The sequence below is a fragment of the Calidris pugnax genome, unplaced genomic scaffold, assembly GCF_001431845.1.
Source record: "Calidris pugnax isolate Ruff unplaced genomic scaffold, ASM143184v1 scaffold98, whole genome shotgun sequence".
In the NCBI taxonomy this organism is placed as follows: Eukaryota; Metazoa; Chordata; class Aves; order Charadriiformes; family Scolopacidae; genus Calidris; species Calidris pugnax.
Genome location: NW_015090829.1, coordinates 1,055,187 through 1,070,591, shown reverse-complemented (window position 1 = coordinate 1,070,591; position 15,405 = coordinate 1,055,187). Strand labels below are relative to the sequence as shown.

The 15,405-nt window shown below is 52.3% G+C and overlaps 1 protein-coding gene across 1 annotated transcript in view; it reads left to right on the top strand.

Annotated features, from left to right (window-relative positions):
• Positions 1 to 13,105, top strand: part of PTDSS2 (phosphatidylserine synthase 2) — a 39,836-nt gene extending 26,731 nt beyond the window's left edge. Inside the window, exons 10-12 of the mRNA XM_014940698.1 lie at positions 4,191 to 4,336; positions 9,147 to 9,332; positions 10,662 to 13,105. Coding sequence (XP_014796184.1) covers positions 4,191 to 4,336; positions 9,147 to 9,332; positions 10,662 to 10,806 — 477 coding nt within the window. The 3' untranslated portion in view covers positions 10,807 to 13,105. The remainder of the gene's footprint in view (positions 1 to 4,190; positions 4,337 to 9,146; positions 9,333 to 10,661) is intronic.
• Positions 13,106 to 15,405: the final 2,300 nt, after the last annotated feature.

Sequence of the window (15,405 nt, the reverse complement as noted above, 5' to 3'; positions counted from 1 at the left end):
CACCCAAGCAGCTGTACCATAGACTGAAACTGACGTGGTGTGTCTGTAGGTGAGGCTGGAAGGGATCACTTTGGAATCCTGCAGGAAGGGGTCCGTCTCCCTGTCTCTGGTGCAGTTTGCACACTCGTTGCACAAATATTTGCTCCCTCTTACTGAACAACATAGATTGGCAACACCAGCAATGTGAGTGATCACCTACACGTCATGCACCAAGTAGCTGCTGCTTCCAGAAGCATTGGTGTTGGGCGGAAGGCGCTTGTTTCATAGAATCATAGAGTTTCTCTCAGTCTGGAGCAGATACACATCACATCACAGCCATAACCAGAGCCTTGGGCTTCTGGGGGTGAGCTCTGGGCAGCGACGGCTCCTGAAGCACAGTTTTGCCTCAGATAATATTTTTATACAGGCTTAAATTGTTCAGTTATCCTAGGTATTTTGTTTTTCTTATATTTCACTGAACACACGTAATGGTGTTAAGTGTCCAGCTTGGCCAGTTCAGGTGAAGCAGCTCCCTGTTTAGAGAAAAGTGAAAGTTGGCTTCTCCCACAAGCTCTTTTCCCATCTTGTAATGATTTGCTCCATGGTTGTATTTATAAAAGGAAATGTATTATGTATAAAGACATCAAGCAAAGCTATTTTGATTTAAAAAAAAAACAACAAAACCTTCTTATGAAATAAACACTCTGTGCTCGGCTCCTTTGAAGGCAGAGGACAGCCAGGATTTTTCAGCTCAAGAGCTCAGTCTCCAGAATTAACGCTTGGCAATAAGGCAAGACGTGGGGAGAAATCCCTTCTTTAATTTCACCTCTTGAGCCTGCAGATGAGTAGTTTCTTTAGGAGGCAGCCTGAAGCTTAAGGAGTGTGCTAAGTGGTTGGGCACAGTAAAATCCAGTCCAGAGGAGAAGGTTCAGATTTTTTTTGGGTGTGTTTCTGAAGTTCTGAAGCTTGGGCTGCTGAGGTTCTTCCTCCTGAAGACCTGCACCTCCCTTCTCTGGGAGTGTCCCTCCTCGTGATGGGGGTCTGTCCATGTGTGTGTACCTACAGGGTCTGCCCTTCAGTGTTTCCTCTCCAGCATCACTGTGTGTTTCTACTTTCAGTGGATAATGGACGTGATCCTGTGCAACGGATTAGGAATTTACTGTGGGATGAAGACTCTCTCTTGGCTTTCTTTGAAGACATACAAGTGGCAAGGGCTTTGGAACATTCCTACATACAAGTAAGCTGGGGTAGGAAAACCCCACAGGCAGCCGCATGGGCCCACCTTAAAGCTGTTGGTTGTTGAAGAGTTGTTCAGTCAGGGTTAGTGTGAATTACAGAATTCGGGTGTGTTTGGATGACTCCAGTATCCAGTACCTTGTCCTGCATGGGAGCTCCTTTGTGAGAGTTTGATTTAATTTGGGAATGAAATTGTTGAAAACATACCTGTCTGCCCTGAGCATCGCCTGATGTCTGGGAAGGGGAGTGTCCTGGGGAAATGAGGTCTTTAATGGATTGGTAAAAGAGCAGGAGCCCGGGCTGGGATCATACTCTTTCATTCACAGAGGATCTGTTTGGTCCTTGTGCAAATAACACACTGCCCAGTAATCAGAGCTGCACAGGAACTGGGACTCTGAAACGTAAAATGTAATAAATCCCCTGTAGCCTTGGACCAGTACTGAGTGATCCCTTTCCCTAGTGGGTCTTTGCTGAGCAAAGCAGCCTGGGGAGCTGCTCGCTGCAGCGGCTGGAGTCCAGGATGGGCCAAATAACAGGCTTCCCTCCAACTCAGCGTGTTAATCTCATTAAGTAGTAGTTTTAATGGAGTAAATGGAGGCATTTTGCATATGTGAATTGGAGTCTCGAAGTGTTAGTAGATGCCTCTTATGTGCTGTTTCTTAATATTACAAGGATGTGCTCTGCTTTTTTTCCAGAGGTAAAATGAAGAGAATTGTCTTCCAGTTCACCCCGTACAGCTGGGTCAAATTTGAGTGGAAGCCGGCGTCCAGCCTGCGCAGGTGGCTGGCAGTCTGCGGCATCATCTTTGTGGTGAGGAAACTTCTGCTTTTCCTTTTCTCTGTCCTTTCAATGTTTTGTACCACCCAAGCAGCTGTACCAAGGGTACCATAGGCTGAAACTGACGTGGTGTGGCTGTAGGTGAGGCTGGAAGGGATCACTTTGGAATCCTGCAGGAAGGGGTCCGTCTCCCTGTCTCTGGTGCAGTTTGCACACTCGTTGCACAAATATTTGCTCCCTCTTGCTGAACAATATAGATTGGCAACACCAGCAGTATGAGTGATCACCTACACATCGTGCACCAAGTAGCTGCTGCTTCCAGAAGCATTGGTGTTGGGCGGAAGGCGCTTGTTTCATAGAATCATAGAGTTTCTCTCAGTCTGGAGCAGATACACATCACATCACAGCCATAACCAGAGCCTTGGGCTTCTGGGGGTGAGCTCTGGGCAGCGACGGCTCCTGAAGCACAGTTTTGCCTCAGATAATATTTTTATACAGGCTTAAATTGTTCAGTTATCCTAGGTATTTTGTTTTTCTTATATTTCACTGAACACACGTAATGGTGTTAAGTGTCCAGCTTGGCCAGTTCAGGTGAAGCAGCTCCCTGTTTAGAGAAAAGTGAAAGTTGGCTTCTCCCACAGTCACAGCAACCTGCCTGTCTGCTCGCTCCATGGACCAGCTGGGGCTGTGTCCTGGGAGTGCATCATCTTGAACTCACACCTTCCATCACACAATCACAGGTACCACGCACGTGATGCTGATGGGGAGGATAAACTCGGCTCTTTTAGTGCTTTTCCCCCAATTCCTGCCTCTTGCCATCTGGGGGGGACTTTGGCCTTTGTGCTGTCCGTGGGAGGTCACTTGGCTCTGGTTTGAGCAACTCAAATTTGCTTCAATCCAGCAACTGTGAAGTTTGACTTAAAAAGCCCTTGTGACACTTAGTGATTCCAGAGGCAACAGGCATTAACCAGTTCCTGTGTGACTGCTGTGGCACAGGATATAACTCTGTATTTTTAAGCGGCTGCCAGAACAGCGTACCTTTAAGCGTCTTGAAATACGTGGAGTGTGAAATCTGGTGGTGTTTATTTTGGGGTCTGGTGAAGTTCCCCATTATGCTTTGCTGAGAGGGACACATTAGCCAGGTTGGCAGCCACCCCCCTCTCTCAATAATATTGCATTTTAGGCTGCTGTTGGGTGGCAGAGTGGGGTGTGCTTCAGGAGCACTGTGCTGTCTGAGGGCACAGGCGGCGGTGGCAGCCGGTGTGGGCAGTTTGCAGACTCAGCCAGGGGAATACAAGTTCACATCACCTCATTCCTGCTACATGCAGCACTTGTCAGGTTCCCGTAGCACAGCACTTGCTTGGAGTTCCCATAATTCATGGGAGAAGTGAAGTAAATGCATCTGCACAAATGAAATACGTATTTCTCTGAATGGCTGCTGTGTGCGTTCTCCCGGCTTCCTGCAGGATTCGGGTGTTAGTGCTGGAGCAGATTTTGCAGCTCAGAGACTCCATTGAATTTATACCAGTCTTTGGTATAATAATGTTTCTTTTGGCAAAGCCCAGCTGCAGCTGAGAGTTCATAAGCACGTTCAGGTATTGGCTCACTCTGTTGCATTAAACAGTGCTTAATGCCGTTTGTCACCAGTTCTTTTGAGGCGAGAAACTTGTGCCTGCCTGCTCTCTGTGTCCCACTGCCAGGGCAGCTCAGTCGAAAACGCTTTCCTATGAATGTGTAACCAGTTCTCAGTTCACTTTGTGATACTTGCATAACTCTGTAAAACACCAAACCAAACAACCCCTCCAGGACATACTGCTTATGCCTCTTCTTATTCTGGGGTCCCTCAGTCAGATTTTAAATCGCAGTGAAAGGACAAGTTGCTGTTTTTGGGATCTGTTATCAGGAGTTCTACAGGTGCTTCAAACTCCCGATGAACCCGTTCAGAACCAGAGGCAGCACTCGTCCAGGCTTCTGATGTGTGTTTGTTTAATACTTCTTCCAACACACAGAAAATATTTGAAAAGCCTGGTGATTGTTCCTGGTGATTATTGCAACCAATGCTGGTGTGCTCAGTAATACTGAGTGGGTCCTTGGGGGGTTAGAGGAATGGGGGGAGGGGGTCATGCAGGGAGAGAGGGAGATTGCAGGCTTCATTCAGTGAAATCTTCTGAATGTAATTAAAATGTCCTTTTTCTCAGTTTTTACTGGCAGAGCTGAATACGTTTTACTTGAAGTTTGTCCTCTGGATGCCACCAGAACACTACCTGGTCCTGTTACGACTTGTCTTTTTCGTCAACGTGGGCGGTGTGGCCATGAGGGAGATCTACGACTTCATGGACGACCCGTAAGCCAGCCCTCTGCTCTCTGCCCCGTCCAGCCTCACTGCTTTGGGCTGGGTTTGCTCCAGCCTGTGGGCAGCCATCTCCGGGCAGTAGGTCAGCTTGTTGGGGACAAAAAGGCCTAATCCCAGAGCATCTGCATTGTGTTCCTTTGTTTTGGCGATAAAATTCTGGCTACATCTGGTGAGAGAACAGCTGCTGTTAAGGGCATCCCCTATGCACTGGTTTTAACCTTGTTTTTAATGGACGATTGCTCTTCTGGGAATGTAACGTGTAAATTGTGAGTAGAGGAGTACTGAACTCTGCTTTCAGGTTGGTAGCCAGGGACTACAGTCCTTAGATGTACCTTCTAAGGACAACAGGGCCCAAATGAAAACAATAATGTGTGTCTTTAAAGCACTTCTTTTCTTGAGCTGCCTCTCAGTGCTCCCTGGAGCTCTGGTGACATCCTCTTGCTGGTCAGCAAAGGTCACTGAAGGTGGAGTGCTCCCACACACAGCAGTGCACGTACTTCCAGGCTGTTCCTCCTTAAGCATGGGATCAGTCCTTGCTGCTGCTGTTTCTGCAGACCATGTGAGGCCTGGGAAAGCTTTGTTCTCAAAATCAGGTTTTCTTTTAAGTGTTAATGTGCCTGTGCCCATATCCTAAGTGTAAGACAGCGTCTGGCCTCAAGGGATGTTTGGTGTCTGTCTCTGACTGACACACAGTGTCTGTGTTCAGACTTTGGGGTTCCAGCAGTCTCTGAAGATGTTTCCCTTGGGAGGCTTTGACTCTAGAGCTGGGAATAAGGGTTGCCCCTCATTGCTTGTTGGGTTTCAAGACCTTTGGTAGTGGCAGGCTGTGGCCTCTGCTGTCGCTCCAGCTCAAAGGCAGGCACAGGTCTCTGCTTCTCTGGTGAGCTCATCTCCTGGCACCGTTCACAGTCTCCTGGTCCTTGTGTTTGGGTGGGAGAAACTCCTTTGCCCTCTGCCCAACCTCATGGCATAACATCGAAATTCAGGAGAATCACCAGTGCCTCACTGCTGATCCTTTCAATGGTCTGGAGAAGTTTATCCAGCAAGAGGAGACTCATCCTGAGCTGCATGGCTTCAGCGCTGCCACCACCGCTGTTCCTCACGGTGGGTGTGGTGGCTGCCCCCCTCACTCCTGAGGTTTGTGGCTCTGCTTATTCACCACAGAGCAGACCTTGTCAGAGCCTTCCTGCAGAACCTGGCATCTGGTCCTACCTCGTATCTTCTCTGCGAAGGGTTTTGCAACTGGACTTTAGCTCCTCCATGCATTTTGGGTCATCCAAGCAGAGACAATCTGCCCCCATTTTACCAGTTTGATGTGGTGTATTTTCACTTGCACTTAATTTTGAACCAAGGAATTATCTTGGATTCTTCCTGCTGTGTTGTAGGGAGAAGCTGCTGGGGAAAAGTGGGCTGCACCAGAGGCTCCCAGCACAGGAGAAACCTTCCTGACCTCTTCCTTCTGGAAACTCACTCAACTTCTTAATGGACAAAGGCTGGAATATTCCATTGACCTTCCTTGTCAGAAACGTGGCTCGTTGCCTTGTTAGCAGTGAGGGGGTTGGATCTCTCCAGCTGACCTGGCAATATTTACTCTAGAGAGCAGCAAAGTTCAAATACAAAGACTCTGTTTTTCTCATTCAGGATTCTTTGTCTCTGCAGATGGTTCTAGGACTTTGCTTTCAGGGACCTGGTCAGAGCACAGTGACAATATCTAGAATTTAAATAGTCCAAGAAGAGGGGACTTGAAGGGTTCTTGAAGCTGTTCTCCAGCCCTTATACACCTCACTCCTCTTGTGATCAATGTGCTGCCTGGGAGCCCCTGGGGACTGGCTGTGTGAAATGTACCCAACAGGAGTGTCTTGATGCAAATCTGTAGCGTTTGGCCTTGTCTTGTCTTCCTAGTTTCTAGCCTTCAAGTCTCTTCCAAGGACTCTGCACTGGGGCCATGAACTTTAATCTCGTTCATCATATAAAAAAAGGACTTTTCTTTAAAATCATTCATGGGTAGAAGGGCAGGAAACCAGCTCTCTTCCTCAGCAGCGCTAGGTTCTGCCCAGCTTTTCTGTTAGGGCTACCTTTAATTCTTCTCTCAGCATGCTGTCACGAGCTGGTGAGAGGAAAGGATGGCAGATGAGAAGCAGATCAGCAAAGCAGAACTGACCTCGTCATCCCAACAGCTTGAGTTCACAGTGAGAGATTTGCACTCTCCTTTTTTCTCTTATCCATGTGTGAAGGCTCGTTTCTGCCCATTTAATCTGTCTCACAGGATGAGCCACCTGGAGCAGTTCCTGAAGGCCATCCATCCACGTTGGTCCAGGCAGGGTCCTTCTGAAAATGGCATGTGCTCATCCCGTCTGCATCAGCAGTCACCTACACTGATTTACTGCATCGGATCTTTTTACTAGTGTATTTGGATGATTTTGTGTAGTTTGAACTCACGCATTGGGGTCAAATAGGACTCTCGGGCCTCGTGTTCAATAAGCTGTGTGTTTTGTGTGCTTGACTTGCAATGACTGCCCTGGATTCAGGAGAGGGAGAAGCTGTTTGCTCTCCCTGATGACATCCCTTCCCAGGTACCAAGAAGTGGAGTACCTTTGTCTGAGCAATAGGAGAACTCCTCTGAAGGAAGGGTGCTCTCCCAGTGCAGCTGCTGGGAGAGGGGAAGAGGAACTGGGAGCACAGGTGCAGTCACATCTCCCTCTGCCTCATCTCAGCTCCCCTGGAGGTGCCCGGGGCCCCTTCTGAACGGGGCATTGTCCCAGCTGGAGGTGGCAGCGTGTTGGGCAGGCTTGTTCCTCCACCTGGCAGAGGAAATCCTCATCGGGGATTTGTGAGGTGGCTTCTGTTTCGTTCACCACGTGGCGAAACCGGCCAGAAAATCTGGCCCAAAGAGCTCCCCTGCCTGCTGAATATCCCAGCACTTGCTAAGTCTGTCCCTGCGCCAGACAGGAGGCTGTGCATCACCCCAGTCGCAGACCAGAGCAGGGTTTCCCGGTGCTGCAATGCCCTGCAAGCACTGCAGAGGTCAGTTCAACACCTCCATCCCCTCTGGATCTCTGACATTGCTTTGCTCCCCCTCTCAGTAGTAGTTCTGCCACTTGAATTCCTCCTGGATGTGCCTCACTCCACCTCTCAGGCTGTGGCAGGAAAGGGGTAACAGTACATGGGATGCAAGAGGAGGGAATGGTAGGAAAACATCCTTCAGAACACGCTGGGGTTAAGAGGGAGGGTAAGGCCCTCTGCAGTTCCCTGGGGTTAAAGCAGAGACAGAACAAAGGCAGAATGAGGAATAACAAGGCAAAAAGAGCAGCCACCTGTACGTTTAGTTGGTGGCATTTCTATTCTCATGGTTTGTCTGGGCTATCTCCAGAGACATTCTAATAGTTAAGGTAGTTAGGGAGTTAAGGAGTAGGGCTAGCAGGAAAGTCCACCAAAAACCTGCTTTGGGTGGTTTTTTGAGTAGAAGACACCATCTGAAGGCTGCTGAGAAAAGTTAATGGTGTGTGTGCTTGCTCATGGTGCTCATGCTTGCTGGTGATTGCGGTGGTCGAGAGTGTTGCTTTTCTCACATTCAGTCTTCCTCAATTCTGATCACTTGGATTGCAGGAAACATTTAATTAAATCATGCCTTAGCGGTGGGGTGGGGGGTGGGGGCGAAATACATACAGCTTGTAGTAGCTTTCTCTTTCCTCTAAAGGGAATAAAATCCCATTTTAGACCCAGGGGATGGGTGATGGAAGAACAGAATTTAGTCTGCCAAGTGTTGTTGAACAGCACATCAGCCTGGCCCTGCGGTGCTGCGGTGGCAGGTTGCAGTGCAGTCCAATGCCTAAAAAGGGGGCTTGTTCTGTTGCCCAAACAGAACCCCATTTGATTCCTGACGTGTGAATCATCCCGTCTGTCAGGTCAGTGAGCTGTAAAAATCTCAGCTCTAGGAAGGACGTGACCAGACAAGGTGAGGAAGTGGTTTAGATGAAGCGCTTCCCCAGGTTTCTCTCACAAACTGTTACCTGTGAGGGCAAAGGGGTTCCTGCAGGAGCCACGTAGCTGGTTTGCGTTTATATATTTCCTGTGCAGGAAGAGGTGACTCAAAAGATGGTTGTATTTCCCATCTCTCCCTCTGAATAGGCGTCTTGATGCTCCTGCAGTGTAATTTCCTGCATTGCTGATTGATGAGTCCAGGGCAGCTTCTCATCGACTTGTCTGCTACTGCCTAAAACGAGCCCTGGGCATTAGATATCAGTTGTGTGTTTGCCCCAGGGCTGTGTTGTCCTAGAAGCGAAGTGCTGTCCTTGTGCCTTCAGGATCTTGCCTGTTTGTTGCTAAGCTTTCTTCTTTTAAAAGCCCTTCAGAGATCGTTAGTGACAGCTCACTGAATACCTCTTTGGGAAGAGAGTAGGGTTCAGAATGCAGATATAGAGGTCTAGCAGTGTGACTTGACGTTTGCAGAGGAAATCTAGGAGTTGAGCTCCTATTTCGTACCGTGCCCTGAACCTCGGCTCATCTCAGGCTGCTTAGATAATTGGTTTATGTGTTTTTACCAATGTCCTGAAAATGGGGACACTTCCTTGCGTCACAGGATGAGGGAGTTTAACTTTTCAGGTGTTTTCAGAGCCTCTGTAAGGAAATCTAAGTAAGTTGTCAGCCTGGATGGGCTTAGTACATGTGTAATCCAAACTAGACTTTTAGAACTGTGCAAAGCTGAGTGAAATTATTCCCCCAGCTGACTTCTTGTGACTATTTCTCTGAATGCCTAATTTTCTAGCTGCATTTTTGTTTAATCTGTGCCGTTATTTTGCAGGAAGTTCCACAAGAAGCTGGGCCAGCAGGCCTGGCTGGTTGCTGCTATTACTGCCACGGAGTTCCTGATCGTGGTGAAGTACGATCCCTACACGCTCACCCTCTCTCTCCCTTTCTACATCACCCAGTGCTGGATCCTGGGCATCATACTGGTGCTCACCTGGACGGCCTGGCGCTTCTTCATCCGGTAAGCGGTGGCCGTGCTGCGTTTCACTGAACAGGGGTGTTTCTGTGCCTGATCCGCTCAGTTTTCTTCCTGGTTGAGGCCTCTGGTAGCTTTGGTCTTTGTGTGGCCATTGTGTTGGTGCTGCTGTAAAAGCAGGTGAACTGCGCCTGGTCCTCCCGGGTGGGTGAGACGGCCGAGGAGATCAGTGGCTTGTTGAGATCAGTGCTCTAAGTTAGCCAGGACGGAGATGTTTTGTGGCTGCACTGGGAGAACAGTTTGCTGTGGCAGTTGCCCAGGCTGTGCTGGTGTTGGTGACAAGGGCCAGGTTCAAGGTGTGTGTGGTTTGGGTGCTGCTCTCTGCCAGTCAGTGGAGAGCAGCTGCAGGAGCCTGAAAGAACCACACCAGTCTGTGGAGGAGCCCCTGTGCCGCAGCAGCGCTTGCTCCTCTTGAGCTTGCTGTCGTGTTATGCTTTTAACGGAGATGTTTTGTGGCTGCACTGGGAGAACAGTTTGCTGTGGCAGTTGCCCAGGCTGTGCTGGTGTTGGTGACAAGGGCCAGGTTCAAGGTGTGTGTGGTTTGGGTGCTGCTCTCTGCCAGTCAGTGGAGAGCAGCTGCAGGAGCCTGAAAGAACCACACCAGTCTGTGGAGGAGCCCCTGTGCCGCAGCAGCGCTTGCTCCTCTTGAGCTTGCTGTTGTGTTACGCTTCCGAAAGAGGTGATAATAGCAATAATAGCAAGAGACACACATTTCAAGTCAATCAGAGCCAAATCAGGGTAACGGAGCTGGTGAGGGGTCTGGAGCACAAGTCTTGTGAGGAGCAGCTGAGGGAGCTGGGGGTGTTCAGCCTGGAGAAAAGGAGGCTGAGGGGAGACCTTCTGGCTCTCTCCAACTCCCTGAAAGGAGGGTTTAGCCAGGGGGGGTCGGTCCCTTCTCCCAAGGAATAGGTGATGGGACAAGAGGAAACGGCCTTAGGTTGCCCCAGGGGAGGTTTAGGATGGAGATTGGGAACAATTTTTATGGGGAAAGGGTTATTGCACATTGGAATGGGCTGCCCAGGGCAGTGGTTGAGGCCCCATCCCTGGAGGGCTTCAAAAGCTGGGTTGACACAGTGCTTAGAGACATGGTTTAGTGATGGGTTTTATCAGAGTTGGGTTGATGGATGGACTCAATGATCTTGAAGGTCTCTTCCAACCCAGACAATTCTATGATCAGCAGCTCCAGAAATTTAAAGCCAAACGGCTCGAGGCCATGGTTACTTGTGCCCAGAGCAGACATTCCATGTTGTTTTGACTGTGCACTGAAATGGTTCATTCACATCCTAGTGCCCCCCTCTCTCTTCTCCCTTCCAGTGACATCACGTTGCGGTATAAGGAGATCAGGCGACAGAAGCAGGAGCACAAACACGAGAAGGACAAATGCCTGAGCAATGGCGACGGACACTCATCGGTGCTGGAGGAACAAAACGGGAACAAACTGAGGGAGAGGAAGCTCTGAGCAGCAGAGAAAGGGCTAAAAAAGGGACTCGTAGTGCTCAAGGCGGCCTGGTGGACAGTCCAACCTCATCCTCCCTAACGTGTAATTGTCGTTGTTAGCTCTCCAGCTGTGGGACTCCTGGGGAAGGAAGAGCTGTCCCCTGGGTGCGCACCCCCTCTCTCCTGGCAGGCCTGGGCAGGGTGGGAGAGAGTCTGTGTGGAGGGAGGCCGGGCCCAGCGCCGGTGCGGCGAGGTGGGACCCCCCTCAGGCCTGTCCTGTGTCTTCCTTCAGAACCAGGTTTGGAGACGAGGGGCTCTGAAACACAGTGCGAAGGGAACCCGGCCGGTGCGTTCCCAGTAGCCTGTGAGATTTCCATGGTGACGTTGGGGCATTAGGAACACTCGCTCTGGAGAGTGCGCAAACCAGACGCAGGAAATGAATTTAATGTGGGTTTCGTTTGTTTTTTTTTTTTTTCTGCTGAAACTACCTTGAGCTGTGGAGTTCAGATGAAAGTGCTCGGCCACCGCTGAGCAGCACCGCAGCGAGACAGACGTAGGTAACCAGAAGCTTGTGAACAAGTTGCGTACCTTGCACAGCCCGTAGCGCAGCACACTGCTGTCACGGCCCCCGCGCGGGGCTGCCGCCTTCTCCGCTGTCCTGGGGCAGCCTCTACAGCTTTATCTTGTGTCACATCTCTAGGGAGACAGACAGCTGCTCCTTACTTCTTCTCTCTTTTTTTTTTTTTTTTTTTGGTTTGTATTTTTAAAAATTTTTCTTTTAGTCTTGGTCATCTCTGAAGGGAAGGTGGGATAGGGAAGGTCAGCCTGCCTCTCCCTCGCTCCCTGGAGTAAATGCATTGCAAGTGGAAGGCTGGGAGTTACTCCATCAGTCTTAAGTTATTTGCCTTATTCTCAGCTCTTTTAGTTCTCTTACCCAGAACGTTTCGTTCTGGGTGGCTGTCCCTGGGGACCCATCCAGCTCAGCCACATCCCTCCCAAGGCAGCTCCTGGCCAAGCAACCTCCCAAATCGGGCTGGAAAAGGTGTTTTCTGTGGCCACGCACAAAATAGCTGTTAGAGCCCTGCCCAGAGAGCAGAGGGAGGCAGAGCCCTGGTTGTCCCCGGCGCGGTGCGGCAGCGGGGGCTGCCCGCCAGCCCAGACAGCGCTTCTACTGCCGACTCAGCATCTAGGGGGAGAAATTGGAAACCTGGGCTGTGTTTTATATTTTCCAGGTCATTATTCCCAACTGTACGTGCTGCACTGAGCATCCACTGTGGAACCTCTGCTCTGAGCCTTTGCTCTGGCGTCCGAGGCGCTGATGGAGCCGTAACCATATCACTTCTTAAATACTCTGATCTAGCCAGGGTGTTTTTCAGGGAAGTGTTTATCCAGAAGAAATTGACATAAATACCACCAGTAAAACCTCACCGGTGCAACCCCAGAGTCTCTGAGTGGCAGGAGACCTGCAGAGCTGCTGGCGAGCAGACACCCGCGTTTCCCATCCCCTTTGGTCTTGTAGGTGAATGACAACCACAATCTGCATTTCTCCTGTGTTCACAGTGACCCAAATTCGTTCCACCCCTGAGGAAGGGGCACGTAGCAGCAGGGCAGTCTTAATGGGTTAATTAATGGAGCAGTTTGGTTGCACATGGAGAGCTCAGCGAAGGCAGGGGAGTTCATGGGCCAGGGCTGCCCCGTCCCTTGGCAGGAGGGGGGTGTCCGGTGTGAGAGGTGACACCAGGCTGGACGGTCTCCCCGTGCTGCTCTTGCAGGGTGGTGTCTGCTGCTGGGGGCAGCGGGGGGCCCAGGGCTGTGAGGGGTTTGGCAGTGGGCAGAGGGCCCAGCTGAGCAGGTATTTATCTCTACGCCTTTCCACCCGGAGTCCTTCTCGTTCCCCCTTCAGGCCAGTGGCAGGAGCTGTAGCTGTCAGGTAGCTCGTCCCGGTGTGTCGTGTCGTGTCGTCCCTGTTGGCTGGGCTCAGGTCCCCCCCTCCCCATCCTGTCTGTGGATTAACACTGTGCCCCCCGCCCTGACCCCTTGGCGGTGCATCCTCCGGGGCTGCCCCATGGCTGGGGGGCAGCAGGCACCCCCGAGGCAGGTCAGCTCTGTCCTCCCGCTCCCCCTCCCTGCCAGAGACCCCCCTGGGGACCTTAGAAACAACTGGGGAGGAGCCCCCATCCCCTGGTGACGATCCTGGAGCTTGGACCTCACACATCAACCCCTGACCTGTTTGTCTGCATCCGTCTCCGTGGCGTTTGGTTTGTGGGGGGGCCGGCCCGGTGTAATAAAGCGGTGTTTGTTTGCTGGTGTGCTCTTTGGTACCACGGCTGCCTGGCCCTGCTCTGTCTTCCCGCTGGGACCGGGGGGCTGCGGGGGCCTGGTCCGAGTCACCCCCATGGGAAGGCTGTGGTGCGGGGGGGATGCTGGCCCTCGAGGTCATGAACGTGTCTGGATTTGCAGAAAAAGGGTTGTTACACCCCCTGGGTCCCCTGCTGTAGTTTGGAAAGGCTTCTTGCGGTGTGTTTAGGGGGTGACGTCCCCCCTGTGTGTGCCTCGGGCTGTGCACAGCGAGGGGTGGGCTCGTGTCCCCGGCCCCCCTGCCTTTAGGAGTCCTCTCCTGATCTGCCCCTGGGAAACGCTCCAAAGCAGCAGGTACAGGGGAGAAGAAAGGACACGGAGAAGCCTCACCTGAGTAACGTTTGGGGTGGCACAAGGGAGACCCTCCCTGTGGAGATGAGAGGCAGCAGCCTCCTGTTCTGCCCGTCTCTGGCCATGCCCTGCCTCACCTGCATCAGGAAACGGGAACAGGGTCATCCTCCTCCTCCCTAACACCCCCAGGGAGAGGTGCCACCGGGCAGTCCTGGGCCTTTCCCAGCTGCTTTTTTTTCCCTTTCCCGGTGAATTTTTGGTCCTATTTCTGGCCTTAAGGGGCCTGTATGATGCTTTTGGAATCCTCGATTTCTGACGAGTGTTTTGACCAAGAATAAGTAGCTTTTTCCAGGGGGGGGGGCTGGCTGAAGTTCCCCAGAGGCAGGAGCCACCCAAGGTTCCTCTGCTGGCTCCAACCAAAACGCCACCAGGGCTGTGTGTGCCCCCTGGCCACGAGTTGGTCATGGGAAGGGTTTGTCTGGCAGTTGGCATCGTCGATCCGCTCTTATTTAATTACCCCCATGGTTATCTGAGGCCTGTGAACACCCCCAGGGAGAGGTGCCACCGGGCAGTCCTGGGCCTTTCCCAGCTGCTTTTTTTTCCCTTTCCCGGTGAATTTTTGGTCCTATTTCTGGCCTTAAGGGGCCTGTATGATGCTTTTGGAATCCTCGATTTCTGACGAGTGTTGGGGAGCTTTTCCAGGAGTGTTTTGACCAAGAATAAGTAGCTTTTTCCAGCGTGAGGGGGCTGGCTGAAGTGCCCCAGAGGCAGGAGCCACCCGAGGTTCCTCTGCTTGCTCCAACCAAAACCCCACCAGGGCTGCGTGGGCCTCCTGGCCACGAGCTGGTCATGGGAAGGGTTTGTCTGGCAGTTGGCATCGTCAATCCGCTCTTATTTAATTACCCTCATGGTTATCTGAGGCCTGCACTGAGCCCAGGGGCGGTAACGAGCTGGAGCCGTCTGTTGGCAATAGGAACCTGCTGTTTAACAGATCAATTGGCACCTGCCCCAGGCTGGGGAGATCTTCAGGGGCCAAACTCAGGCCTTTGGAGGTTCCCAGAACTCGGCCAGCCCCAGCCCCATTGCAAGCAGCTCCCTGGGGGGCAGTTGCCTTTGCCGTGGGGCTGGGGCGATGGAGCCTTGAGGTGTCCCCCAGAGCCGGGGTGCCCGGACACAGGGACAGCCCCCCGTGTCCCTCGGAGCACCATCCCCTGTCCCTGCTGTGGATGGGGTCCGGAGCTGGGGAGGAACCCAGGGGGCTGCGTTACAGCCCAAGCTGGCTCTGTTTTCTCCCTGAAAATTAATTCCCCACCAGGAAAATCATCTCCCGGTGCTGCCCCTGGAGCAGGAGGAGGTGGGTGACCTGGCCCTGCTGCGGGATGTGCCGGGTTTCCCTGGGAGTAAAGGTCCTTTGGGGTGTCCCCGTGCCCAGCCGAGACCCCCTCTGCGTGGGGTGCCTGGGGTTCTTCCCCCCACAGAAGTGGGATGATCCTGGTTTCTCCAAGCCCAGTGAATCTCCTGCGGTTTGAAATGGGTGCTCTGGTGTTTGGGGCAGGTGGGTGAGGGAGGGGAAGATCTCATCCCTGTGCCGTGGCAGCGGGAGGGGGGCTGTGGGGTGCTGCCCCTGTCCCAGGAGAAGGCACCTGCCAGCGGGCACCCGGCTTTTTCTGCTGAAAGGGCTTTTTGGGCCAACTCCCGTGTCGATGCCGCTTGGTGCTTTTGGGAAGGAACCTCCGTCTGCCGCGCCCGGGGAGAGGAGAAGCCATGGGTCTTCCTCAAGATGCAGAGCCAGGACCCCCCTGCTGCACCCCCGGGACCCCGGGAGCTGCTGGGGTGGGATGGGGGAGCCCATGACCCCCCCCCATCCCCGCGGAGAGAGGAGCCGCCTGGGGCAGGGAAAGGTGAGGATCCGGGGGGCTGGAGCTCGGGTGAGGATCCACCCACCCCAAACGGCCTCCAGGGGGGGAGCAGC